The sequence below is a fragment of the Vicugna pacos genome, chromosome 7 (assembly GCF_048564905.1).
Source record: "Vicugna pacos chromosome 7, VicPac4, whole genome shotgun sequence".
NCBI lineage: Eukaryota > Metazoa > Chordata > Mammalia > Artiodactyla > Camelidae > Vicugna > Vicugna pacos.
The window spans coordinates 19,440,988-19,468,100 of NC_132993.1; the positions used below are offsets into that span (position 1 = coordinate 19,440,988).

Genomic DNA, 27,113 nt, shown 5'->3' on the forward strand with positions numbered 1-27,113 from the left:
CTAGTTTTCTTGAAATTCTGCAGAGAATATATTTGCGCGTGGCATGAGTGAAAATCTGCCTGGCGTAGTAGTTTTCAGGGCACTTTGTAAGTGCAGTTTACTTAACACACACCACAGCCTGGTGTGACCCACAGACGTGCTGATGGAAGGCTCTGAGCAGAGTGGTCAAGGTCAAGTTCCCTGGCTTTGAATCCTGGCTCCACCACCTACTGACTGTGTGCCCCTGGTCAAGCCCTTAAACTCCCTGGGGCTCAGTTTCCTTATCTGTAGGATGGGAATAATAAAAGAATTCAGCTTGCAGGGTTGCTATGAGGATTAAATGAGTAGATCCCTATAGGCTTTTGGCAGTGGTGCCCAGACCGGCCCTGTAGTCAGTTTGCTGTTACCATGGACGATTAAGCCGGCTTAAAGAGGTTGGATGATCTGAATCAGGCAAAGCATAGCCCAGGCAAGAGCCGAAACTGGAACACAAGGCCTCCCGACCTCCCAGGTGAGGCCACACCCCCTCTTTTCTATAGAAGTGCCACTAAAAAGTGCGCTCCTTCTCATGGTTTAGAAGGAAACTGAGTAAACGTTCAGCACAAAGAACAAGTTGTGGCAGGGTTTGGTTTTGTTTTGGGGGCTCGGGGGGACAGTGGGTCTAGAGGTCTGGAGAACAAACACCTACTCTATAAACTTGGACTCGCATGGTGTCCACAGCGTAGCAAATTACAGCAAGACCTGGATAGTCCCTGTAATTTAACCACATTCTAAATACCCAGCCTTAGAAATGGTCCCCTCTGCCTCCACCGTTACCGGAGCTCCCAGAGGGCAACGTCGGCCACGTCTTGTTGGGCTCATGTTCTCTCTGCTGCACCCCAAGCATGTCATCTTTATGTTCTTTATTCTGTTTTGCTCTACTTTTCCTTTCTTTTTTTAAAACCTCTGCATTAGCCACCCAGGGCTTAAGAGGAACTTTCATGTAAAGCACGATCTGAAATGGGAACAAATTTACAGAAGCTTTGAAAACTGTAAACATGTGTGTGAACATGACACGGTGGGAAGGGGAAATGAGATATTCTAATAGCTAAGTAGTTTTCTGGCCTCTGATGATTCACCAAGCTCGTTATCAATACGATTTTGAAATAAATGGCACTCCATGTAGGATTCCTGTTCTTTTGACATTATGTGGGGTGTTCTGTTTCCACTGAGCCGTAAGGTCTTGGGACCACTCATAAGGTGTTGGGAGTGAAGACAGAGGGATGGATGAGTGTTGTGCAGCGTAGTTGATTTGAATTAAATTCTTAAGGACAGTTACAGATGCTGTATTTACTCATCCTCAATTTGAAGATTGTACTCATACCACGCAAATGGTTTCCATACTCTTCTTTTTAAAAAAAATACCACATTTGTGAAAATTTCCTTCCACAGTATAAAACACAGGGTTTTATTACAATTTTTACGTATATTCTTTATGTTTATCTTGAGTGTTCAAAAATGAGAACTACAAAGCAGAGGTACAAGTAGCAGAGGATCACCACATCGGAAATTACGGGCTTCGTGGTGCCCTGTAACAGACACATCACGTGAACACACTGGATCTGTTTGTTTTTATTCTTCAGTCCCGTTAAGTGGAAGGTTGTGTTTTTCTCCTCCTGCCTTCATGACCCCCCGCCACCCGGCCCCACCATTCCCACCCAAGGTAGAAGCACATTAACAGCCTAAAAATAAAGGAAAGTCTTTTTTAAAGCTCTTTTAGCAGAACGTCCCTTCAGGAAATGAGCTCTGTCGCATTGATGCTCTGTAAGGAGGGATGAAGGTGACTTTTCTTACTCAGTTTGCCCAGTTGTCAAGAAATTCTGCTGTTCCTTGATATAAGTGATCAGGTTTGGTTAAAGCCAAGAGAAATTGAAAAGGTCATATTTTAGCCCTTCATGGTCAGTTTTCAAAGGGTGCGTTGGTGTGAAAACCACGTGGTCACTGTTAATGTGACAGGTTCTTAAAAATAAGTGTCTTTCTGCCACCGTCACAAACAAATCTAAAAAAGTTCCCTCTTCTCCCAGACCCTGGGGATGGCACTCAGAGACTGCATCTTTGGTGTCTCAGTGCCCAGTTGGGGAAGGTGATTTCTGTATTTGAAATTTGGGGGACAAAGGAAAATAACTCTCTTTCCTTGAAGGGTTAATTCTCTAAACAGCTTCAGATTGGTTCGCTTGAATCTTAACATTACTTTTCTGGTCACGCTCACTGAAGGTCTAAGCATTTGTGAAATGTCTTTTTTTTTTTCCCCCGTTCTCCTGATGGCTGTTCTCTTTTGGCTGTCTTAATTACAGAGGGGTTGAGAAACCAAATTAAAATTAGGCGTGGCTGGTAAACAGTGATCACATTGCATGCTTCTAGCTTTGCCTGTTGGAGTTACTTCTCCGCCCGGTGTTGCTTTCCTCCCCACTTTTTTTCTCCAAAGGAAATATCATAAGCTCTTTTAGAAATACTCACAGGAAGTGAGTATCTGTATGCTGGTTCCTCGCCAGTAGCTGAGCGTTGACAGGTGGAGAGTCCTGCTGCCGTCCTCCCAGACTTCTCTGAACATTTGCACCAGAGCAGGGCAGTAGTCAGGGTGTGCAGACCACGGGGTTTCTGTGCACCGAGGGAGTTACAAGAGGAAATTGGTCATCACGCGTCATCTTGGTGGATGGTGATTCAGGGAGCTGTGATGAGGGGTCAGCAAGGCACGTGGCCACCGTCTCTGAGGTTTCGGCTCCCTTCTCAGAGGGGAGGCTGTCGTCTAAAAACTAATGCTCCCTCCACTGCCAGCAACGATTCTTTTGCAGTGAATCACTTCCAGAAATGAATAGCCACAGTTTTTTGGAATGAATGTTGTGAAATCCCTCGTTTTATGATGGCAGGTTTTCAGTTGGTGGTTTTTATCAGAGAGAATTTCTCAAGATCAAAACGAAACCTCCTCTTTAAAAGGAAAGAAACTACTCTCGATACAGAAAGCAAAAGTATTTCCAGTCTCCTCCTGATGAGCCGTCACAGATGATCTCTGTACCTGTATTTAGAGATACGTGTCTATATATTTGCCTGAATGTGGAAGTCCTTGGACTTACAGATTCCTCTCCGGGAGCTGGTGATCTCCCACGCAGAAGGTCTCTAACTACAAGAAGCGTTATGTGCGGTGAGTAGGTGGTAGATTGCGAAGATTGTTGCTAATCCTGTGTTCATCGTTTTGAGTCATGGACTCAGAGGACCTCTAGCAAGCTTTTAAATACTTCTCTTTATGTGATTTAATGGATGGAACTGCAGGACTCATAGAAGCCTGTGAAAGGTGTTTCAGAATATGGATCAGTTGAACAATCATTGAATCTTTTGAATATACTAGTCTCTTTGAGGAAGAAAGGATGTTTTACAGAAAGAAGCAGTTTGTGGGGGGCTTGAAGAGGTACAGTTACTGCACTTATGTATTTAAAGTATCACTCCATGCTCTTGTGTAAAAGAAATGAATGGCTACACGGTCTTGATAGAGAAAAAGTTATGCGAGCTCTTTTTAAAGGAAGAAACTTCATGCACGTGTTACTCCCAGCTGGATTTCTGTCCCCTTGACTACTGACAAGGGAGGACTATCCCATGAAGAAGACTCACCTCCTGGCGGTGTCTGCGGTGTGGCTCATCCAGAGCCCGGTGGGCTCTCCATACGTTACTGGCAGCACTTTCATGCCGGGGGCAAAGAGACGGAATCCAGTTACTGGAAACAGTGAGTGCAGTTTCAGAAATTGTGCTGTCTCCCGAGTAGAGAAGTTGACCTACTGACTCATTTCATCGGAATTGGGGAAAACAACCTGATGTGGTTTTCATTGTTATTCCTGGAGGATTCCAAAATCCGTGTGTCTGCAAATAAGATGCACTGGAGAAAGGTAATGCGGCCACTTGCTCCTTCTACTTGCCTGTTCTCCTAATGGAATCCATTCCCTCAATTCCAGGACAGGTTCAGCCTGTGCTTGGGGATCCTTTGTGTGGCTGTTCAGTGGTGAGTACAGATGACAGCAATTTCTGATTGTTACTAGTTCTTGCTTCTCAGTTTCTAAAAGGTACTTCATCGAAGGAAAAGCTTTAAAGGGCATTTATTCCTGGCACTACATTTTATCTTGATCTGTAGAAAATACTCTAGGTGTGGTGATAATTATAAAAGACAACATAACCCATAGACAACAGTGGAAGTTAAGAGTTTAATATGTACTTTGATAGATTAGATTTTGGCGGTTTATTGACATGAAGGCAGTTTTGATTTTGACATATTTATGTTAAATGATTCTTCTATAATGTTATTTAAAACACATGTATGGAAGATAACAGCATATGTTAGCAAAAATAATATAATCACTAATAGTTCATGAAAGGCATATATTTGTGGCTAGTGACATAATATTTATGTGCAGAGAAACTTTTAAATCCATGATGTTTTGGTTTTAAACTAATGTTATCGAGTAAGCTAAAGGTATCAAAAGAGGCCAAAAAAAGCATATTGAGCTTGGATAAAAGTAGAAGCTGCGGTGTTGGAGTGATTGGTGTTTGAAGTGTGAAATTATGTCCTCTGTGTTATTTCATCTGTGCTGGGGGCCTCCACATCACACCCTCAGGTCTATGTTCCTCACCAGTGCAGTGGGAGTTCCTCATTCCCGTTGGAGACGGCTGAGTAGAAAGTTGACTCGGTCACGCTAGCACTGTTTATTCCCTTTGCTGCTTCGTGTCTGAACACCTTCAGAGGCAGCGTTCTTAACCCTTCCAGGGTCCTGGGCCCCCCTGAGGTCGTGAGGGAAGCTGTGAGTCCTCTTACCCACTCGGACACAGATGCTTGCCCACGTTCTCAGGGCACTTGCAGCCCCAGTGAAGCTCATCCGCGGTCCCGGGTTAGGATGCCAGCTGAGAGCCGGACCTCACCGTGACGGGTATCCCCTCGGTTCCTAGCAAACGCTCAGATTTAAAAGAGAAGGCATCCAAGTCGAAAAGAAGTCATTCTCTGTGGTTGGTAGGTGGGGGTGCAAAGCCGGAGAAAAGGAGGAAGGGTGGAGAAATTATGTGACTAATATTAAATAAATAAAGAGAATCATTTTATCAAAACGTCCAAACAGATAGCCCAGAATTCCTAAATGTCGGACTTTCTGTATTTGTAAGTACATCGTGAATTCCAGTAGAGGCTTTAAAGATTTTAACATTAAACAATTGGGACGAGTTTTCCTTATACATAATGAAATCTCTCTGTTTTTTCTTTTTTCTTTTCCATTGTGTATATTACCAAATTAGGTAGGACTGCAAACCATCTGAACCCCAGCAATACAGATGATAATAGTTGTAACAAACTGGAGAAGTGATTCTGCATGAGCAGAAGAAAATGACTGGGGATAGATGCAAGGTGGTTCCACTGAGTATAACAAAAGTGCTGTTTAAATAAATGTAGCCCTTGTTGCCCGTGAGCAAATGAACTAAATTTAAGTCAGTACTATCAGGCAGTTGTGGAAAAAAAAAAAGGCAGGATTGTTGGGTGTATTAAAAGGAGTATGACATAAAAGGGTAAGAAAATAAGACTTGCATTAGTCAGACCCATTGTTCTGTCCAGTCTGAGTCACATTTGAAAAAAGATTTGGGGTAATTGTGAAGAGCAACAGAAAGTCATACACCCTTCTAGCAAAAGATAAAGTAACTGAAGCCTCTAGTCCCAAAAAGGCTAAAGGATTTCTTGCTAATGACCTTTAAGTAGTAACAGCCTGATTTATCTTTGTAACACACTGCCTGCTTTCAGTAAATAGCAGTGCTTTAAATGGCTGTCCTATGTAGGGACATTTGTAACACTTCTGTGATAGCTTTGGCAAGAGTATTATATTCAAATAAAACTGAAGAGATGTTGTCTGGACATAGGTATATAATAAGTACACTTCTTTGTTTATTAATAGATAAAAGTAGACTATCTCGAATGGCTGAAGAAAGTTATGAAATCTTTGGTTGGGATCTCTTTCAAGACGAGAACAGGTAATTCTGTTTTAGAAGGTGGAAAACTTTATTAATTCATTCATCAAACTCCGAGGGCCTACTTCGCTAGATGCTCACAATCTGGAAGAAGAGGCAAAGGTAGAAAAACAGATACACAATGTATGGTGGGTGCTATGACCGCATAAAAACAGCGTGCCGCGGCACCTCATGACCCCAAGCTGCCACCCGTGAGTCTGCCTGAGCGAGGTAGTGTCTCAATTGACTCTTAAGGGACAGCCATCAAAGAGTCAGCCGGGCCAAGGGGCAAGGATTGTGATGAGGGGTTCAGGCAGAAGGAATAGCACCTGCAGAGGCTTAGAGCCATAGGTTTGGTGGAGGGAGGAAAGGAATGATGAGAGAGCATGAGGCCGGCAGAGTCATAGATAACACAGGTCCTGAAGGTGTCCACCCAGGAGGGGAATGAGGCCAGATGTACACTTCACAGAGATCACATGGGCTTCCTTGGAGTGTGAAGAGTGTGTGTGTGTGTTGGGGGTGGGGGATGGAATCAGGAAGGGGGCTAGGAGACCAGAGAGAAAGCTATTCCAGTCGTCCAGTGAGAAGACCAGGGCACTGACGGCAGTGACTCCAGAGAGGTTAGCGAGGTGAAAAAAGGGAAAAGGTGAAGTCAGGATAGTGGTGCGGGCTGTTAAGTGGTACCATTCACCACTTAACAAACTAGGAGAGGAAAAGCAGGTTTGGGGGAAGATCAGGCGGCATTTGCACGTGTGAGAGCGCACATGGACGGAGCAAGCAGAGACGTAAGAGCCTGAGCCAGTGCGAAGGGGGTTTGTGTGGGTTTGGACCTTGAAGTGTAGGGTAGCAACAATAATTCAGTCATTGCTGGTGTTTGCTTGTGTGAAGATCTGCTTCTAAAGCAGCGAGTCACTGTTCCAAAATTTTTGTTTCATATTTAGAATTTTTTTCTGGCTACCTTGTAATGAAACTTCTCTTAAAAAGTAGAATGAGCTAAAGAAGAAATAAAAATTACCTCTGATCCCATCACCCAAAGCTCTGTTAATATTTGTGTGTATTTCCTTCCAGTATTTTCCTGGACACACACACACACAGAGTTGCAAAATCAGCATCATTCTATATAGGCATTTTTATATCCCATGTTAAATGTGCATTTTCCCCATGTGCTTAAAAATGCTTTAAAAACATTTTTAATGGTGCATTATTCTCTAATTTGGGAGTGTCCAGTTTCCTTCCATTTTTTAAAAGCCATTTTTACATAATAATAATTATTCTTTCTTTAGTATAAAACTTTTAGTTGTATCTTGGTTAGAGTTTTTCTGAGTTTTTAAAGTTGAAGTATGGTTGATTTACAATATTTTATTAGTTTCAGGTATAAAACATAGTGATTCAAAATCTTTGTAGAGTATATATTTCATTTAAAGTTATTACAAAATAATGGCTATATTTCCCTGCACTGCATTATATATCCTTACTGCTTATCTATTTAATACAAGATGGTTTCTTAACCTTATACCCCTATCTTGCCCCCACTTTCCCTCTCCCCCACTAGTATCCACTGGTTTGTTTTCTGTATCTGTGAGTCTGTTTCTGTTTTGTTATATACATTCATTTTATATTTTAGATTCCACATATACGTGATAACATAGAGTATTTGACTTATCTCACTAAACATAATACTGTATAGGTCCATCCATATTGCTGCTAATGGCAAAATTCCATTCTTTTTTATGGCTGAGTAATATTCTCTCTCTCTGTGTGTGTGTGTGTGTGTGTGTGTGTGTGTGTGTGAGACATCTTCTTTATCCATTCATTTGTTGATGGACACTTGGGTTGCTTCCATATATTGGCTACTGTAAATAATACTGCTATGAACATAGGGGTGCAGGTACCTTTTCCAAATAGTGTTTTCATTTTTGAGGGGATGTATACCCATGAGTGGGATTCTTGGATCATATGGTAGTTACGGTTTTAGTTTTTTGAGGAATCTTCACACTGCTTTCCATCGTGGTTATACCAGTTTACATTCCCACCAACAGTGTACTAGGGCTCCCTTGTCTCCACATCCTCACCAGCATTTGTTATTTGTAAACTTTTTGATGGATAGCTATTCTGAAGTGATATTTAATTGTGGTTTTGATTTGCATTTCTCTAATAACTAACAGTGTTGAACATCCTTTTATGTGCCTGTTTGCCATCTGTATGTCTTCTTGGAAAAATGTCTGTTCAGTTCTTTTGCCCTTTTTTAAATGAAGTTGTTTGTTTTTTTGATGTTGAGTTGTATGAACTGTTCATATATTTTGGATATTAACCCCTTATAAGTCGTATCATTTGCAAATATTGTCTCCCATTCAGTAGGTTGTCTTTTTGCTTTGCCAATGGTTTCCTTTGCTATGACAATAATCATCCTTTTAAATACATGAATCTTGGACATGTTTTAAATAATTTCCTTAGGATGGGTTCCTTGCAGTGAATTTATTAAGTCAAAGGAGCTGAACTTTTAGATTCTTGATACCCTTTGCCTATTTGTTTTCTAGAAAATTTGTACCAAGTTATACACATTCTAGCAATGGATGAAATAACCTGTCTCACCAAATCTTTATCAGTACCGAGTGTTATCTTTTTTTCATTTTAATCTTTAGACAAAATTGTTACATTATTTTTGGTTCATTTATTCAACACTTACTTGCTCGGTACCCATTGTGTGCCAGGTATGTGGCATTTTTTAATGGCTATCAGTAAAGTTTAACTTCTCTATATGTTCATTAGTCCACTGTTTTCCTTTTGTAAATGTTCTGTTCACGTTCATTATCAACATTTCTGTTGGGGTATAAGTGTTCTATAATTTACTTGAACTCTTTTATAATGTATTCAGTCTTCTGTGTGTGTGTGTGTGTGTGTGTGTGTGAGTGTGATATTTGCAACAAATATCTTTCGCAGCTTTTATTTTTGTCTATGATTTTTCCTTAAGATACAGAACCTTTACATTTTATTTAGCTGAATAAATGATTTTTGTCTGTTTTTTTTTCTTCTTTTGTGACTTCTGTTACCTTGGGCTTAGAAATTCCTTCCCACCCAGAAGGTAGAAAATATTCATCTAATTAAGTTTTTTTTAAATTTTTATATAAAACTCACTAAATTAGAAGTGAGGTATGAGAGAAAGCTCCAAATGGAATTTTTTTTCCATGTAGTAAATCCCCCGATGTTGTGTGTCAGGTCATCTCTTTCCTCAAGTAATTTCTGGTGCATCTTTTATTTTGTGTTTCAAGCCCTTGTGCTGTTATATCTGGCTGTAGGAGTCCATGGACTGGGAGGGATATTAACCCGAGTGAAGGCTATGGTGATACTTTTTCCAACATCTTATTATAAAGAATCTCAAGTATACAGTGAAGTTGAAAGAATTTTACTGTGAACCCTCATACATACACCACCTAGATTCTATAATTAATGTTTAGCACTTCTTCCTTTATCATCTGTTTTTAGATAATAATTTTAAACTTCCTGAATCATTCTTTGAACTCAGACATGGACTATCAAAGACATTTTTTCTCATTCTGGCTTTTCTCTAGTGTGTAGGTTTGATTTCCCAGAAATTTTTACCAATTTATATTAATACAGTAAAATAGTGAGCATCATGGTAGATAACAAGAGAAACTGCTTGGTTTGTTTTGGTCAGTTAATTTTATGGACATGGTTTGACTTTTCAGAGTTAACGATGATTATTCACATACGATTTTGTTTTTCAAACATAATTCTGTTAAGGGCTCCGTCCTCCACTGCAGTACAGTTGCCTTTTGTTCTTTTGGCTGGCACTGAAGAGGACACTGAAGGAAAGGGCAGAAAGGCCACATGGTAGGCACTGAGATGCTTGTGGAAGTTTGTGCTGGCTGGGCCTCGTCAGAGCTGGCAAGACCGCTGGCTGGGCCACAGTGGGCTTTGAAAGAAGACTTGCCAGAGTCAGGCTACTTACCCAAGTGACTGCCACCAGGCTCTGCCACATAAGCCCTTAGAATGAAGCTGCTTTGCCCAGGGCAGCCTGTCACCCCAGACTGGCCCTACCGATGCTTGGCCGTGAGTGTCCCTGGTTCGTGGTGAGTAATCAAGTCGAATAAATCTTAGGTCAAGGAGCTTAGCCACCTCTTTCCAGCCTAAATAATGATTACCCTACATTCCCAGGAGATCTGGGGGCTTGATGACATCCCAGCTTACAGATGGCTGTGCAGCTGTGTCTCAACAAGAATCTGATCTACTGCATCTGCCTCTTGGTGCAGCGTGCAGCTAGGCTGGTGGAAAAACACACAGCCTGCATTGAGAGACTCGCCCTTGGTCACCACTAGAAATTAACCATGGTGTAGTTTTAGTACTGTTTTTCTCCCCTATCCAAACCTCAGTTTCCTGTCTGTAAAATAAGATGATTTTTGTTAGGTTATATAGATTTTCTTCTTTATCCCAAACCTGTGACTTTAATGTAGAACACTGACTGTAGGTCAGTATTCACCCCTTTCTCAGAAGTCTGGGAAGACAGTTTTTTCAGTTTCTCTGAACGATACATCGCAGGCTGTTAAGGCCATGGATGAAGTTCACCAGACTGGATCTAGGGCTAGCAGTTTAGCGCCTTCAGCGCCTGTGAAAGGAATGAGAGGACATTCCTGAGATGGGGACTCAGAGGATGAAGCCTCACTCACAGGAAGCTTGGCTTATTAGCTGATGAGCTGCTTACTGAGCACGGTCCCGCCTTGACCTTGACCTCGGGGAGGCTCACCCTGTGGTCCATTGTCTCCCTTGCTCTGAATTCTCTGCTCTCAGGGAACAATGTGATAATTATTTTACAAGTCTAGCCAATAAATGCTTTGAAATTGAAGGATAGCTCTACTGAAAAAACTTTGCACAATCTAAATGGATATTCTTGTAACATCAGATTCAGAAGAGGCATCCTATTCAAGTGAATGGAATTCAGGGGAAAAGTTAAGTAACCTGAGTTTTTCTCTTGCCACTGTCGCCTCTCACTTTTATGCTCCAGCAAGAGTCAGCTTGTTGCTTCCCAAACCCGCTGTGCTGTTTCGTGTTACCCTGCCTTTGAAAACGCAGCTGCCCCAGCCTTGCTCTGCTGTCCACCTCCCTACACCGCCCAGAACTGGGAAGCTGACCCAGACGTGTCCCACCACGCTAACCTCTCCCAGCCCAGTGCTTTCTCATTACAGATGCACAGATACTAAAGTATTGAGTTTATTTGGCTTTCATTAACTTGCCAGGAGCGAGGGAGGGCAGTTACAAAGTTACCTGTTATTTTCCATGCTATTAAAATGTATAGAAGCCTGATGTAGGAACCTACTCTTTCCACCAGTCATCACCATGCAGTGCGTATAGGGTTTGTGTATCATCTTCTAAATCCACAGCTAGTTTTAAAATCTAGCTTGCAGGCTAGGTCTGCAGGAAATAAGATTGTGAGATCATAAATGCTATGGAGAGAGTATAAAGTTATTTACCAGATCCCATAATGTTAGCACTGGGAATCCAAAGGAAGCCACTGTTTTATAAGCTGAGTTGTACCTGTTTGGAACCTAGTATCTCCAAATGGGGTTAACATGTCAAAACTATAAGTAGCTTTAAAATGAGTATAAATTAAAGCATAAAAAAAGTTTTTAAACATAAAATTAAGTTTGGGTATATTCACAGGCAATGGGGTTATGTAACAAGTTAGGAAAATAAGGTATTTGGGGTACATCCATAACTTTTTTTTTAGTATCTTTTCGCACTTTCTTTTTTAAACAATTTTTATTGAAGTGTAGTTGATTTACAGTGTTAGTTTCAGGTGTACAGCAAAGTGATTCAGTTATATGTATACATACATATATGTATTTTCAGATTCTTTTCCCATATATGTTATTACAAGAAATTGTATATGGTTCCCTGTGCTGTACAGTAGGTCCCTGTTGTTTATCTACTTTATATATAGTAATGTGTGTCTGTTAATCCCCAGACCTAATTTATCCCTCCCCACCGTTTCCCCTTTGGTAATCGTGGTTTGTTTTCTGTCAGTGAGTCTGTTTTTGGTTTGTAAATAGAATTTGTAGTTTTTTTTTTTTAGGTTCCACATGTAAATGATATCATGTGATATTTGTCTTTCTCTGGTTGACTTACTTCACTCAATGTGATAATCTCTAGGTCCATCCATGTTGCTGCAAATGGCATTATTTCATTCTTTCTCACTGCTGAGTAATACTCCATTACACATATACACACACACCCACCCCACATCTTTACTGAGTCATTTGTTGAGTACATCCTTAACTTTTAAGATAGATGTCTTGAAGAGAAAACTCCAATGAAATATACTACAGTGTTACTCTCAGGGATTAAAAAGACAACAGAGGGCACAGAAGCCATGTTTTAAATAGATCAGGGATATTTTTCAGTATGGAATTTACATGTACTGATTTAACTCCAAGCCCTCTCATATGAAACTGAAATATCATCACTGTGATGATAAAGTGTCAGTTAGCTGTGACTTAATATGTACCAATCACGACTAACCCAGGATTCCAGGTCACTGCAGTTCTGTTTCCTGTGGCCTCCATGTTCCGGAGTCAGGATTAATAGGGATAATTCGTTTCTTCGTTCAAGTCTCTAGTTTTTCATTCATGTAAACACTAGGTGAGAGTAGACCTGATCCAACACAGATGCAAGAGATCAGTAATGATGATGATGGTGATGATGATGATGATAATAATAATAAATAGTAGCTGACAGTGTTAGCTGAGCACCATATGCCAGGCAGTGGCCAAGTGCTTTACTTGGTTATCTGTTTCAATACGTAATCCTTTGTGACAGATAACTATTATTAGACCCATTTTACAGGTGGAATACTGAGGCTTGGAGAAGTTAAGTCACTTCTCCCAAGATTACACAGCTAGTAAGTAGAGGATCCAAGATTCAAAGCACAGCCAGCTGGCTCCTAAGCCCAAGCTTTTAATTTGTATACTATTTAATTGCCATAAGAGACTCATATTTTGGAGGTATTTTTATCCTTTGGGGCCACTCAGTTTCATTTAGTCGATTACCTTTTGTAGGGGTTTTAATGTGCTAGGGAGGATGGATGCAGCCCCCAAAGCTGAGCATTTTCATGCCTTACCTTGTTCTGATCAGCTGGTTCCAGCTTGTCGTTAACGGTGCATGTTACCACAACCCGCGCCGACAGCTCCCGTGAACGCACTGGTGGTTGTAAGAGAGTTGTATGTCCAAAAAAGGTAATTAACACGGCAACTATCCCAAGTACCAAAAAAAAAAAAAAAAAAAAAAAAAAGCCAACTTGGCATGGCCCATGGTGGAATCACCTTTCTTTTCTTGTTGGAAATGAACAGAAGCTCATGAATGTTGTGCCTTCTGGTAATTTCAGGCCCTGTAATTTAAGTGTACTGTAGGACCCGGAAACCTGCCGTCTTGTGATACTGTTGTTGCTTGGTTGATTACGTAGTGCCTTGTTCAAGGAAAGCTGGTTTCCTGCTAATACAGCGCAAAAGCCCTTCATGCATTGGTCTCATCTTTTGGCATTACCCCACACTCACCCCTATTTGATGGTCTCTGGTCCAGCCAGATGAAGCTGGTCGTGCTTGCCCTCTGCAAAGAAGCTCTTTCCTCCCATCTCTTCCTAGTCAACCACTACTGTTCCCTTCAGATGAAACCTTCTCCAGGCAGCCTTCCCTGACTTCTCAAGATTGGGTCACGTGCCCCTGAGTGCTTCTGCAGCACCCTTTGCTTACCTTTTTGTGCATGCATCATATTAACTTTGAACTTCCTGTTTCTTGTCTGCCTTCTCTGACTCACACTGGCACCATAAGAGCAGGGATTAATATTGTTTACTTTTGGATAAACACCCTGACACACAAGACAGTGCCTGACACATGGCCGATGCTCAACAAATGTTTGAATGAGGGGAAGGTAGAAATGACATACTTGGTGATGATGGACACTAATATAGACCATGTCTAGTGTTTATAGTTTGTAAGATATGTTCCTGATGTTACCTCACTGAATCCTCATTGCCAGTCTGGCAAATCAGTTTCTGTATCCCCATCGCATAGACATGGAAGCATCAGCTTGCCCCAGTGCATATATACATGGTTAGTAGGAGGGAAAGCCGGAACTTGAGCTCAGATACTCTGACCTCAGCTCTTAACATACTATGTGAATATTCCAAGGCCAGTCGTAATACAGGCATTAGAGTCTGTAGCAAAAGCGATGTGTTGTTCTTGTCCTAACCAAGTAGATTCAGATGGGGAATCAACAGGTTTTAACTTCTCTCTCTGTCCTCCTTGGCATCTTCCTGCCCCCCCCCCCATTTCAGTTTCCAGTGAAAGGCTTACAGTGACTTGAGATGGAGCCTTTCCAAGGTCCAAGGTGTGGACGAGGAATCTTTCTGTACGCAGACCAGGCTGGCTGCTGCCCTAGTCGGGCGATGAGGGGTGGGGAGGTGAGATCTTTTGGAAAAATGGAGAACTGTGGGGGTTCTGGTAAAATCCTTGTGCAAATTGGATAAGTAAGATCATGGTGTGACAGGCATTCAGAACTGAGCCAGGTGGAGGTGTGTGTGTTTGGGCTCCAAGAAGGTGAGCAAGAGGATGTGTGTGTGTGTGTGTGTTGGAGGGGGCTGGTTCAGTTGGCAAGTAAGAAGCTTAAAGAGGTTGCTGGCTGGAATGGGCTGTGTAATTAACCCATTGAACAGATCTTAACATCACACTGGGGTGTTCTACAGAGGCCTGCAGCGGGGTGGGGTGCAAGCAAGTGAGCTGGCAACATAAGACACACAGAGCTCAGTATGAATGACTCACCTGGAATGCGGGGCCTGCGTCATTTCCCCAAGCAGGTAACCCGCAAAATACAGCAGAGTCAAAGGGTGAAAGGGGGAGATTTGGGGCAGCGTTTCCTAGACTTTAGAAGTTCAGGATTTAATACTCAGCACTGCTCTGTTCTAGGTGGTCCTGGGAATGTTGTCAAAGGGAGGAATTTTAAATTTCGCTTAGCAATTAATTTTGCCGCTGCAGAAGAACATGAGAAAAAGTTCATAAATCCCTTCAGCAATGGCTTGGAGTGTCATTTATGAATTTCTCCTTTTATACGTGTTTATCTGCAGTAAGAAGCTATCCCAGCATCTATTATGGTTTTACTGGGAGGTGGGCAAGCTCAGGATGAGATGGAGATGTGGTTAGAGGTACCTTCTGCAGGACATCAGAGATCAGAGCAAGTCAGGGAGGTCCAGGTGGGCTGGTGTGTGTGTCTCAGCTCCGAGAGAGTGAACAAGAGGACGGGGGGTGGGATGCTGGTTCAGTTGGCAAGTCACAGGCTGTAGAGAGGTTGTTCTTTCATTCCACAAAGATTTCTTGAGCAGCCACTGTGTGCCAGGCGCTGGTCAGCACTGAGAAGAGGGTGATGGTGATCCCTGTCGTCATGGAACTAGGGTAAATGCTCAGGAAAGCAGTCCAGTGAAACTCAGGCTACGTGAGACGAGGGAAAAGGTGTTCTGTGACGAAAGGGGGCCTTCCTTTCAAGTGGTTCTCTGAGATGATTTCCAAGGTGAGAGCTGCAGGACAAGAAGGAATGTGTTGGAAGACTTGGGGGGAAGGTTCCAAGTACAGAGAACAACATGTTTAAAGACTCTGGAGTGGGGGATGAATCTGGCCTTTGAGGATCAAGAGGAAGGCAGGTGTGGCCTGGGCGCGGGTGAGGGGGCAGGTGTGGCCCGGGCGCAGCCCCTTGGAGGCCTTCAGCTCGGTCCGTCCCTGCTCTGGAAGGGAAGGCGTCTGTCTCAGAGGTCTCAGGGAAGTTCTCGAAAACCCTCGGGAGTGCCCCCTGCCCAGGCAGCCCAGGCTCCTGGGAGAGCCCTTGTCCCCAGGAGTCTGCCGGCCACTTTCCTCTTCCGTTGCTGTCACCGTTGAGGGGGATAAACAAGCATAGGCAACAAAAGCAGATGGTAGTGAAACCAGTAGTCGTATCAGGTGCCCAAGCACGGGAATGTGCCCAAGAGACTGTAAAGTGGCTCTAAATGGAACTGGGTTTCAAACAGGTGATCTGCCTGCCCTGCTGTGGGGCACACGGCGCGTCTTGTGAGCGGAGGCCACAGCCAGGCAACAGGGTCGCGGCAGAAATGTGGGTCAGTTCTGCATAGTGAAACCTGCATCGTTGGCCCCCAGAGTTCTGGGACAGGTCATCCGCCGAGTAGGTGGGACACTGTCCTGGGGGGCTGTCCTCGGGGGCCCCCTTTCTGACATTAGACCCCCTCCAGTCTGGTTCTCCCCAGCGAGCAGCCCAGAGGCCCCCTGCTTCGCGAGCCCCTCTCCGGAGCCCTGTGTAGGGAGGAAGGGGCTCAGCTTCCTCCAGCTGCTTGTCCCCCAGCCCTGTCTCTGTGGGTTCTGTGAACCACCTCTTCCCCCATTTAGAAGGAGTGAACTTTGAACTTGAGGAGTCGGGTGGGGCCAGGAGGAGGAGGGCGCTGGGAAGTGTTGTGTAAACACTGGTCCTGATCCTCCTCAGCTTTTACTACCTGTAGGGACAGGTGGACGCGGAGAAGCTGCTGGCGGGAAGGGCTGGCTGTTCTCAAGGCTGTGGGTTGTGCAATAGCGCAGAAGAGCTTTGAAGCTGCGGGAGGAGGTCAGGCAGCCGTTCACGAGGCTGGTTCCACAGCTGTTTCCCTTCGTGAGACCTCGTGTGCTTGAGTATCCTTAGGGATCCAGCATTTAGCAGGATCTCTGGCCTGAGTTGTTACGGCCAGTCTGTACTGAAAGTAGGGGATTGTTTTTAAAAAGGACTCTACTTCCAAAGTTTGCCTGAGATGCCAGGCTGCAGCAGGTGTCTTCAGTGCCTATTTTTGAACAAAAGCTTGGTACATTCTCGTCTGTAACCTTGTGCTCCTGTCCGTGAGAAAGAAAACAAGTGAGAATATCCCGCCTTCTGTACCCAGTTACGAAGTGGAGGTAGACGGTGATGTAATCGGTTCTGTGGACCAGGCTGTGCTGAGCTTGCGTCTGGGACAGTGACCAGACGGACGGGAGGAGAAGTGAAAGGTATTTTTAGCCCGTCAGGGCTGCTTTGAGACGCGAGTTTCTCCCCCACCCCACTCATCCCAGCAGAGAGATCTGGTGCCAGGCGAGCACATTTGCCCCTATACCGCATGGAGAAAACATTTTACTCTGTATTAATTAAATATTCATGAGGACTGGTGGGCCGCCGATTTGATAGAGCAGCTTTGACACCCACACTGTTCAGCCCGCATCTGTGACGTTACTGGAGCCTCTCAGAGGGCTCCGTGTCTCTCCTGGCCCAGAGACCAGCCCTTTCCCTCCAAAGTGTGGTGTTTCCCCGGAAATTGGGGCCGAAGGACACAGTCCATGCTTTTTCTCTTTTCCTCTGTTGAGGTGATGCAGGCATGTGTGAAAGTTCTGATGTTGAGAATATGACCTCTACAAGTAGGTTCTTAAAATTTTGAGGGAGCCACTTTACACCACTGGCAATGTTAAAACAGGTGAAAGCTTTAGCAAGGGTATAAATCAAGCACAACTTAAGTGATAAAAAAAGGGGACCCTGTCTGGGACACAGGGTCTCTAGAATCACGCTTGCAGGCTGAAGGGCTTCTGTACGCAGTAAGAAGTCAGTCAGTTTCCGTACAAGGGCTTTTGCGTCTTTGGTAAACTTCTGCTTAGCAGGTCATTGCTTTGACAGAGGCTGGTCAGCCCCTCCCAGCCGTCTGAGCAAGTGGTGCCAGTAAGAGCATAGAAGACACCACGTGCTGTGTGGACAAAGCCCCAAGGGGGAGGGACTAGGAGGCGGGATTCTTGTCTCTTCCCTCCAGCTCTCCCCTCTCACCATGTCCACCCCAGCCCGTGAGCACAAGGGACCCTGGGAGGTCCCTGGGTCTCTCTCTCCCCTGCCCCTACCCCGTTGATAAGATGAGGCACACAGGCCCTGAAGTCCAGCTTCCTGGGTGTGCATCCCAGCTCTACCACTTGCTCACTGTGTGACTCTAGGCATGTTAATGTTACTTAAAGTCTGGGTGCCTCAGTTTCCTCATCTGTAAAATGGAAATGGTACCCACCTCACAGGCTACCGTGAGGCCTGAATGGGTTAAAATATGTGGGGTACTGGCAAGGTGGTTTGCCTTTTTCGGGATGAATCTCGAACACTGGTTCCAGTGATCGAGTCTGTTACTTTCTCCTCCCTCTTCAGGCAAATAGAAACAGCCGACGTGCTCATGAGAGCCAGTCAGAACAGGTGAGGACAAGGAAGTCAGAGGGGCTGGTTAGGGTCTCGGTGCCCTCCCGACGATGGGGCCGCTGCTCCTGTGTCCGCCTCCTTCCCGGGCGCAGCCCCTGCCTCCCTCCCTCAGCCCCACGCAGAGCACAGGCCCCAGCAGCTCCCGCGGGGGGCATGGGGCCTCAGGTGGGCAGCGTTGCTGACCTGGAGACTGCTCCGCATCCCCAGCCCCGGGCCTGCTGAGGTCCTGGCAGCCTGTGCCGGTGTCCTGCAGTTTCAAGAGTCGTTGTCTGACTGGGTCATGGGAGCCAAGCTCCTTCCTAGCTGGTTCTCCTTGATGAAAGCTCCTTCACTGGGACTTTTCTTTGTTCTCAATCTGCATTGTTGCACACTCCCAGCACACTTCTCTGAGGGCTCAGCTGGCTACCCCTAAAATAGCCAGCGAGAGACAAGAACACTTGGTTTCGTGCTGCCCACCCCCCAGCCCCAGAACTGATGCTCCACGGCTTCTGCAGAGGCTCTCAGTGGGAGAAAAGTTTCGCTCATGGGGCAAGTTCAGAGAGCCTGCACCTCCTTTCCAGAATTCACTTGGTGGCTCAGCTCTGCCACTGAAGAGAACCCCATTCTCTTAAGTTTGGGTGTCTCCAGCCAATCTCCACTGGGAATTACATTTGAAAGGCTGCTCTGGGCTGGAGTTTCCGGCTAGAGAATTGGGGGCTGGCAAGGGGCATCTGTGGATCCAAGGGGAGCTAAGCAGGTGAGCAGTCCAGGAAGAGAGAGCCAGGATGAGGGCCGATGAAGTTGTGCTCATTGTCTGGTAAGTCACAAACCTGAAGTTTTGTCAGATCTCTGGATAAAGAAAGAACCACTCTGAATGGATAAGTGCCTTTGCACTTGGCAGGAAACTAAACCGAGAGTAGTAAATATTCTTCATCACTCAAAATTGTTAGTCCAGAAAACCTAGAAAAGACCAGCCACTTCTGGTGGTCAAAACCAAGTGCACCCAATTTTTTGCAAACAAACCTGGAAACTCGGTTCACCCTGGAGGGCCGGACGCTGGAATGGCTTTATGCGTCTGCCCCCTTGTGGCCATCACTGGCAGTGTGTGTGTAACCTGTTGCTGGATCCTCTCTGTGAAATATATTAAAGGTTTTTAAAAAGAACTTTTCTCAGTCACTCTTTCTCTACACATGTCACCCTTATCTCCAGGGCTTAACCATTCTGCTTTTACATTTGTCTAATCAGAAATTTTCCCTCTTTCGACTCCAGAGTCACTACTTTCCAATAAGCTCTTCCACTGGCCTCTCAACTGATCTTTTAAAAATGTAAATCTGATTGCTTTCCCTTACTCAAAGCCCTTTAATGGCTCCTCTTTTTCCAGGGTCCAGTGCGTCTCTCAGAAGATACCCAAGCCCTGCTCCTCTGTCCGGGACTGCGTCTTTGCCTGTGTTCCTCTCTCCCCCTTGTCTGTTCACCCGCTAACACCTGCTCCTTCTTGGGATTCGCCTCAGGTATCACCTCCTCCAGGGAGCCTTCTGCATTCCATTCGATAGTGTAATGTACTGATGTAATGTGATGTAATGTAATACAAGAGAGGGAGGGAGGGAGGAGACGCAACGGAACTGAGCACACTGCGTTATAACCAGGTGCTTTTGTTCCTCTCCCACAAGACAAAGCTACTTGAAGGCCTTTTCTCTCTGTATCACAGTGTCTGGCATATCACTGTCACTCACTACTTATAGAAGGACTAAAGGGAAGCAGGATAAAGGCATGCAGAGTCCCAGATTACCGGGTGTCGCTCTTGGGCTTGGGCTCGGTGGAGCTCAGGAAAGAACTGAGCTAATAAGCTGGAGGACCCAAGAGGGCAGGCGCCACCTGTCCGTGCGGATGGAGAGAAGCCTGGTCACCTCGCTGAGCGGTGCTGGCCAGCCTCTCCCTTTGCTGCCCTCCTGCCAAGTCCGTCGTCTCTGAGCGTGCCTCAACCATGGCAGAGTCCCAGATTCTTTACCCTAGCACCCCAGACTCCACGGCATGACCCACCCACCGAGATTGCACACTCTTTCTGTTATGTGCCCTAAGCCCCATCCAGGCTCCAGGACTGTAGAATTACTTGCTGATGGACTTAATCATTCAACATGCTATGTGGCAAAAGCACATCCTAAAATGTTCTTTAAGATGCGTGTTAAATCAACTATACTGCAATTAAAAAAACAGAAAAAAAGATGCATGTTACTGGTTGCCTGTGGGCGTTAAGTCCCTGTGGAGAGGAGGCACTGCTCTGTGCCCTCAAGGAGGTGACAGTCCACCTGCAGAGAAGACAGAAGCACGCGGGCCACATCAGGGAATGGGACAGCAGAAGTGAACGCATCACGAGGCAGCATGTGATGAATTGGCAAACGGATGGCTCAAGAACGTGGTGTTGATGGGACAAGATAATGTACGTCAAAGTGCCTTCCCCCCCAACACTGCCGATTCCAGCCAGCCTGCCGCCCACTGGCCTCTCACGCGCAGGTCATAACTCTGTTGATCCACTTTGTACAACGTAGGTGCAGAGCCTTTCATACTGAGGCCCTGGCCCATCTCCCAGCCTTGTGTGCCCCCCATCCTTGGACCCAAAGCGGCAGAGACACTGAAGGCCACGTGCTGTTTGGTTTCTGTAGAGCACACGTTCCCTGAACCGCTCTCCCTGCCCACCCCTTCCTTGTCCAGCCTTGTCCCTCCTTTAAAACTCTCCTCTTCCTTTAAAATCCATCCAGTTTCTCAGGAAAGCCTGCTGACCCTGCAGGCCGAGCCTCTTTCATGCGATGAAGGGCAATACTCACGCGCTTCTCTCTGAGCACCTGACGTGGAGCACATGTCCCTTAAGCATTTATAGTTGACGGAAAGGACTTACCACATTAAAGGGGCCAGTAAACATCAGTTGACTTAACACAGTCAAGACATAAGTGCTGTGAGGGCTGCAGAGGGTGACCTGCCCAAGTGGTCCCGGAAGGCCCCTCAGAGCAAAAAGGGGATGTTAAAGGGAACTTTAAAGGTTTTATACATTTAAAAGGGGCAAAGAATGAGAAGGATCCCAGTTGGGGGAGCTCAGTGTCTGTAGCTGCTGGCAACCAACGAGTCTTTTAAGACAGAAACAGACCAGAGGGATGGAGCCCTGTGGAACACAGCAGTGGCGCAGCTTATTTTAGGGGGAGCAGTGAGTTTACCTAAAGGAAGGAGAGAGAATGCCCTGGAGGTGAGATGGACTTAGGATGGGGGAAGACGTCAAATGCCCAGGGTGTCTTGCAGGCTGTGGGTGCCATTTATTACTTTTGAAAACCATGGTGACTTGATCAGAATGGTGTGGAAAGTGGGAGCTGTCCTGTGGCTCTGCCTTCATTTGATACCACAGCCCTGAGCCCAGGTGATGGCCAAGATGTTAAGGACCCAGATGTGAACCCCCTCTGCTGTGCCGCGCCTCACCTCAAAGGGCCAGACCTTCCGTGAACAAAGGCTTTCCTTCCAGCAGTGCCCTTGACCCGGCTCTGGGCTGTTGATTCTTTGGGTCCATTCAGCTCTGTCCTGTCCCTCTATCCTCGTGACTGGCAGTGACCCGGAAGGTGGCAGCACCCCCGCAGCAGGTGGCCTGCAGAGCTGAGTCACCGCCCTGGGAACGGTGCCCTGTGAGGCCGTCTCAGGCAACCCGGGAGCTCTCTGCCGTCCGGCTCGGCCGGGCCACCAGGGCGCCCGAGAGCCAACGAGAAATGGGTTCTTCAAGTACCCAGAGTGTTGCCGAGATGTTGAGAAAGTGAAATAAAGGCAGTTGAAGACCAAAAAGGAGACTGTCCTAATGCTGGTTTCTAGCTGGTGTCTTTAGCAAAGTAGTAGAGTTTTTCTTAATTATACTTATGGGCCATGGTGGTTTTAGCTGAACATAACAAAAAATTACACATTTGCAGATGTCTTTAAAAAAGGAATGAAGAGGATTTTATTTTATTTGTTTTTTTTTAACTGTTTTTTAAAATATTTTATTTATTTATTTTTGTGGGTTTTTTTAAAATTTTGTTTTGGGGGAGGTAATTAGGTTTATTTATTTATTCATTTATTTTTAATGGAGGTACTGAGGATTGAACCCAGGACCTCGTGCATACTAAGCACGCACTTTTACCGCAGAGCTACATCCTCCCCAAGAGGATTTTTAAGTGATGTTTTAAGATTCTGTTTGACCTCATGAATTAGGAAAGTTTAAGGAATAAAATGATGTGAAGAGATATCTAAGCTGTCAATATTCTCAAAAATGATTAAACAAGATTTGGGGTGTTTTTTTTTAAGCTTTTAAAATTATTCACAGATAATTCTGGTGGGTGTTGTTTTTTTTTTTTAAATGATCATGCTTGAATTTCATCCCAGAGAAGATAAAAATGTAGTGTTGCTTTTGAAAGGAGGATTGTATTTTTTTTCTTTTTTTCTTTTTTTTAATCTGGCTTATTTACTGCAGCAATGAATAGAGATGACTTCAGTCTAAAAAACAAGTTAACCATGATCTCCCTCCTTGCCTGGCAAAATAAGCCTTTATCAAGTAGCAAAAGAAGCAGTGCAGGTCTGACCACCAAGGCATCGTTTCAGCGGATTAGGATTTTTCCAAAAGGCAAAACAGAAAGCTCCCTACATTTTCACAAGTGAACAGTAACTCTTAGGAAATACTCCCAGCTTACTCAGTTCCTATGAGGCCATAAAAAGTCTGGTGACAATTAATCAGACAGTTGCCTGAATACAGATGCCACATGCAGTGAGCTGTGTTGACACCACTTTCAGAATCGGAGAAAATAGAATCACATCTCTTTCTTTTTGAGTGTGGATATTTTTTGACTTAAAAAAAAAAAGCTTAATTTTTTTTTTTTTTTTTTTTTTTTTTTTTTTACTTTCACATCATGTGCCCAGTTATTCTCTACAGCTGAAGTGTCCCTGAAGGCAAAACCCCAGTCATCCTTTTGAGCAAACTGTCCTGGCCGCTGGCTGTACCTGCGTGCTCTGTGACCGCATGGGGCAGTTTTCAGCAAGTCTGTGGATTTCCACCGCTTGCTTGCCAAAGATGCTGTGAACTGTGACTTGGAAGTTGGGTTTTCTCTGTTTCTTTGTTTGTTTACCTTCTCTGAGGCACACAAAAAAAAATATGGACGGTTAAAAGTGTTCCCAGTCTTTCTAAGGCAGGAAGAACTGAGGCACATTCTGCTTCTAGAAACCAGAACCGCACCCTGATTCCTACAGCCTGGATAATTTCAGGTCAATAAAGGCCAAATCGAAATGCATTTGGAAGGTCGAGGTCAGTTGATTCTAGAATCCATTCCAGTCGAAAGAATCTCTAGACTCACTGTTTTCGGGCATGTGGTTTGGGGAAAGAGGATTTTAAAAAAAGAGGGTAGCTTTATTGTCTATTTTTTGACCTACGTGGGGAGAGAGAACTGACCTGCTTTGGGGAAGAGGTTGCCAAACCACCCCACCCCAGTGACCATACATGAAGATGAATGAGCATCCAGCCCCGAATGCAGCCTCCTCGCGGTAAGGAAGCTGGTAAAGGGCCCCGCGTGACAGCCTGGAAGCCCCGAGTGCCGGGGGCTCTTGAGACGCACTCAGACCCTGAGGAGTTAAAAAGGCAGAGACAGCCCGTCAGCGAGTGCCCGCCTGGGCACGGATTTGTTTATCCTGCCCTTCTGAAGTCAGAGCCAACATTCTTCATGGTTTTGAATGATTCAGAATGCTTCTCTCTTGGCAGGGCCGCTTTCCACACACGGGCTTACGACTAAAGCCCCTTCAGGGCCGGGCAGAGCGGAGACCGGCCTCACACTTCGTGGCGCGTCGCAGAACTGGCTTAGTTTAGAGCAGAAGGGAGGCTGTCGCACAGCGTGCTCGTGTCTGAGGTGAAGAGACTGGACACGGGGCCTTGGTGGGCCGGAGGCCCGGGAGCCGGAGGGAGAGGCCGGCGGGAGCCCGGCCGCCCTCCTCTGACCACACAGCTCCTGTCCAGGCCTTGGGAGGAGGCTCCCGCTGCCCTCAGAGGAACGCTTGGAAGATGACTTAGGTCAGAAAGGAGAACCTCATTTTTACAAAATGAAACGAATCAGTTATTTTTTTTGTCACAGGCAGCTTTTCCCAAAATCTCCTTTGTCAGTGTGGTGAATTTATTAGCTCCTGGGCTTCCAGAAGGAAGAATAACATTTCTGTCTGTGTGCCAGGTGGGAGACTTGGTATACCCTCTGCGCTCTCTCCCTTCTTCTTTTTCTTTTTTTGGATGAAAATTAGCTTACTTCACGCTAGTTCTCCATAAAACAAACGTTGACTCCTTCCCACAGGAGACGGAGTTGAGCAATGTTCTGAGAACACACTGTGCTCCTTGGGGCACTGAGTGAATACGATGTTTAGAAGATGCTCTGGAAGCTTGCGAGTGCCTCTTGGGACTAGAGTGAAGGCGGGGCGGGGGACGGGCAGAGAAGCCTGGCGGCTGGAGGAGCAGTGACTCACCCCTTCCTGCCTGGCCGAGGATTCCAGGCCATGAGAAGCCACGGGAAGGGGCTCTGCTCCCTGTGAGCCACGGCGTGAAGCAGTGACCCCTGCTGGATGCCCGCGCCACCGTCTCATGAAAACAGTAGAAAAGGATATGCCAGGTTCCTGGTTCTCCACCAGCGGCTTCCCCAAGCCCCCAGGAGGACCGTGTTGCCTGTATCTATATAAGGACAGCACCCTGAACCAAGAGATGGAGTCGTTTACCTGAGGAGGAAGGTTCCAGTCCACAAGGCTCCCCGGGGGCAGGAGCTACAGGGTCTTTCTGGGTGGCTGGAGGGCACCCTGTAGTATTGCTTTGCATGATCTTTGTATAACTAAAGCTGTCACAGGTGCCAAGGTAAGCATCTCTGACACCATCTTTTCACGGGAGGAACTGTCCCCGAGTCCGAGCAGCAGTGAATGCCATTCCCAGTCCTCCCAGCCCAGGGAGACAGTGCAGGAGGGGAATCAGCTTGTGTTTAGCTTCCAGCAATGATTTGAGGGCTAGATAACAATGTTTCCCTCCCCATCCCCCATGTCGTCTTCATTTTCAAGATAGGCAGTTTATTTTAAAAAGAACCAGAAAGGGGAAGCATGTCCCGGGCATCGCGCCCCAGGGCTGGGCCCTCTCTGGGCTGCACAGGAGGGAGCCCCCAGGAGAGGCCAGGGAGGTGGTAGAACTTAATGTCCACCTCAGATTTTTTACAGTTTTGGCTTTGTCATGGTTGTATGCACTTAAAAAATTACAATCCAGCCAATGTTACAAATTTAAGCCATGAGTTAAAATTTTCCTAGCAGAAAGTTACACGGTGAGCTGGAGAAACAGAATAGAAATCCACGGGTGGTTCTCTTCAAGGTTTTATATTTGCGTTGGACTCGAAGGCCCCTCACCCACCATGTGAAGCGAAGGCACTGGGGTGGAGGGTGTGGAGCTGCCCTGGTCCCTGCTGTCAGAGGGTCCTTCCTGTGTTCCCCCAGCTGATGGATCCCATATCCCGGGACACGGGAGCCCTGGCTTCTAAAGGAGTTGGGGTCTGGGAACTGGGCTCGAGTTGAGCAGAAGGGCATTTTACAGGATGTCAGTTAATCTGTTCTCCGTGTCTCCAGCCAGAACCGCATTCCAGACAAATGGGTATCTGTAGCCGCTGATCAAGGCATCCTGAGAAAGGGGCTCTCAGCCTCTCTGGGGAACCCAGCAGGAAACAACCACCCCCATTTTTTCTTGCTCACACCTCTGTGGACGTGGAGCCGCAGAGGCCCTGAGAGAGCTTATTATCCTGACCCCAGAGTCTGGTCCCTCAGCTGCGGGCCTCACAGCGCCTAGAGCTTCCCCTGTCCTGGTACCCATCCCATCGTCAAAATAACTGTCCACTCGTCTGTACCCGCTGCTGGCCTGCCCAGCCCGTGAGGACCAGTGCCCTGTCTAGTTCACTTGGTGTCTCCAGCATAGTGCTTCCCGCGTAGTAAGTCTTAGCAAACAACAGTTTCTTCTGATCTTCACAAATTTCATATGTTTTCTCATCTTCTGCCATCCTGGATCTCAGTTAACTTTCAGTGTGTGTGTGTGTGTGTGTGTGTGTGTGTGTGTGTGTGTGTGTGTGTGTGTGTGTGTGAGCACATGTGTGCGTGGAGTAGAGGAAGACAGACATGAGCTCACTTGCTCACACACACACCCGCTGTGTTGTCTCACATCCCTTGCAGTCTAATTTTCCAAAGCTTCCAGATGCAGGCCTTCCCCTGTTCTCACTGATTTTATCTCGCTGCTGCTTTTAACATGATGTTGGCATCCCCTCCCTGAAGCCCTCCCGTTTTGCCTCCTGCCCAGGCCACCCCTCTGGAGCCCAGCCCAGGTCCCCTTCCTCTCCGTTCCACAGTTGGATCGTAAGGTCATGTGCCAGGGCGTCGATGTCACCTACTTACGTGTTTTTCTAGTCGTGTCTGGCCCAGGACCAGGCTCTTAGGAGGCAATCGGTGAACCCCTGCTGACTGATTTTTAACGGCTCTGTCTTTATCAGTGGTGCTGAGGAATGACGCGCGGCCCTGCCGCAGTGCTGTTGGTCATCCCCTCCACGGGAGGTGTGCCTGTCCCAGCGTGCAGCCCCCGCCGCACCCCAGCCCCGACACCTGCTGTTTTCCTGAGGAGCCCTTGTTACGGGCCGTCATTATCTGTTTGTTTACTGACACTGGACTTAACTGCCTTGTTCAGTCTCGTGTCCTCTGAGCCGCATTCCGCTCCTGGTACGTCGTAAATGTGGTGAATTCGTGGTGCATGAACAGATGATTGGACATGGTTGAAATGTTCTCAACCCAGTTTCAAATTGTATTTCTTGCCCTGGACTCTGGACTCCTGGTGGTGACGTCCCTTGGCTCAT

General features: G+C 46.0%; 1 protein-coding gene across 20 annotated transcripts in view; it reads left to right on the forward strand.

Annotated features, from left to right (window-relative positions):
• The window catches only part of LOC140697334 (uncharacterized), a 225,267-nt gene that overhangs the window by 162,902 nt on the left and 35,252 nt on the right, over positions 1-27,113 (forward strand). For 9 of the 20 annotated variants that reach the window (XM_072964458.1, XM_072964461.1, XM_072964460.1 and 6 more), the window contains 2 exons: positions 19,604-19,733; positions 19,931-22,176. The exons of 2 other annotated variants lie outside the window; for them this stretch is intronic. In XM_072964458.1, the coding sequence (XP_072820559.1) occupies positions 19,604-19,733; positions 19,931-20,193 (393 nt within the window). In that variant the 3' untranslated portion in view covers positions 20,194-22,176. 9 more of the 20 variants (XR_012074268.1, XM_072964468.1, XM_072964467.1 and 6 more) reach the window with 8 other exon arrangements.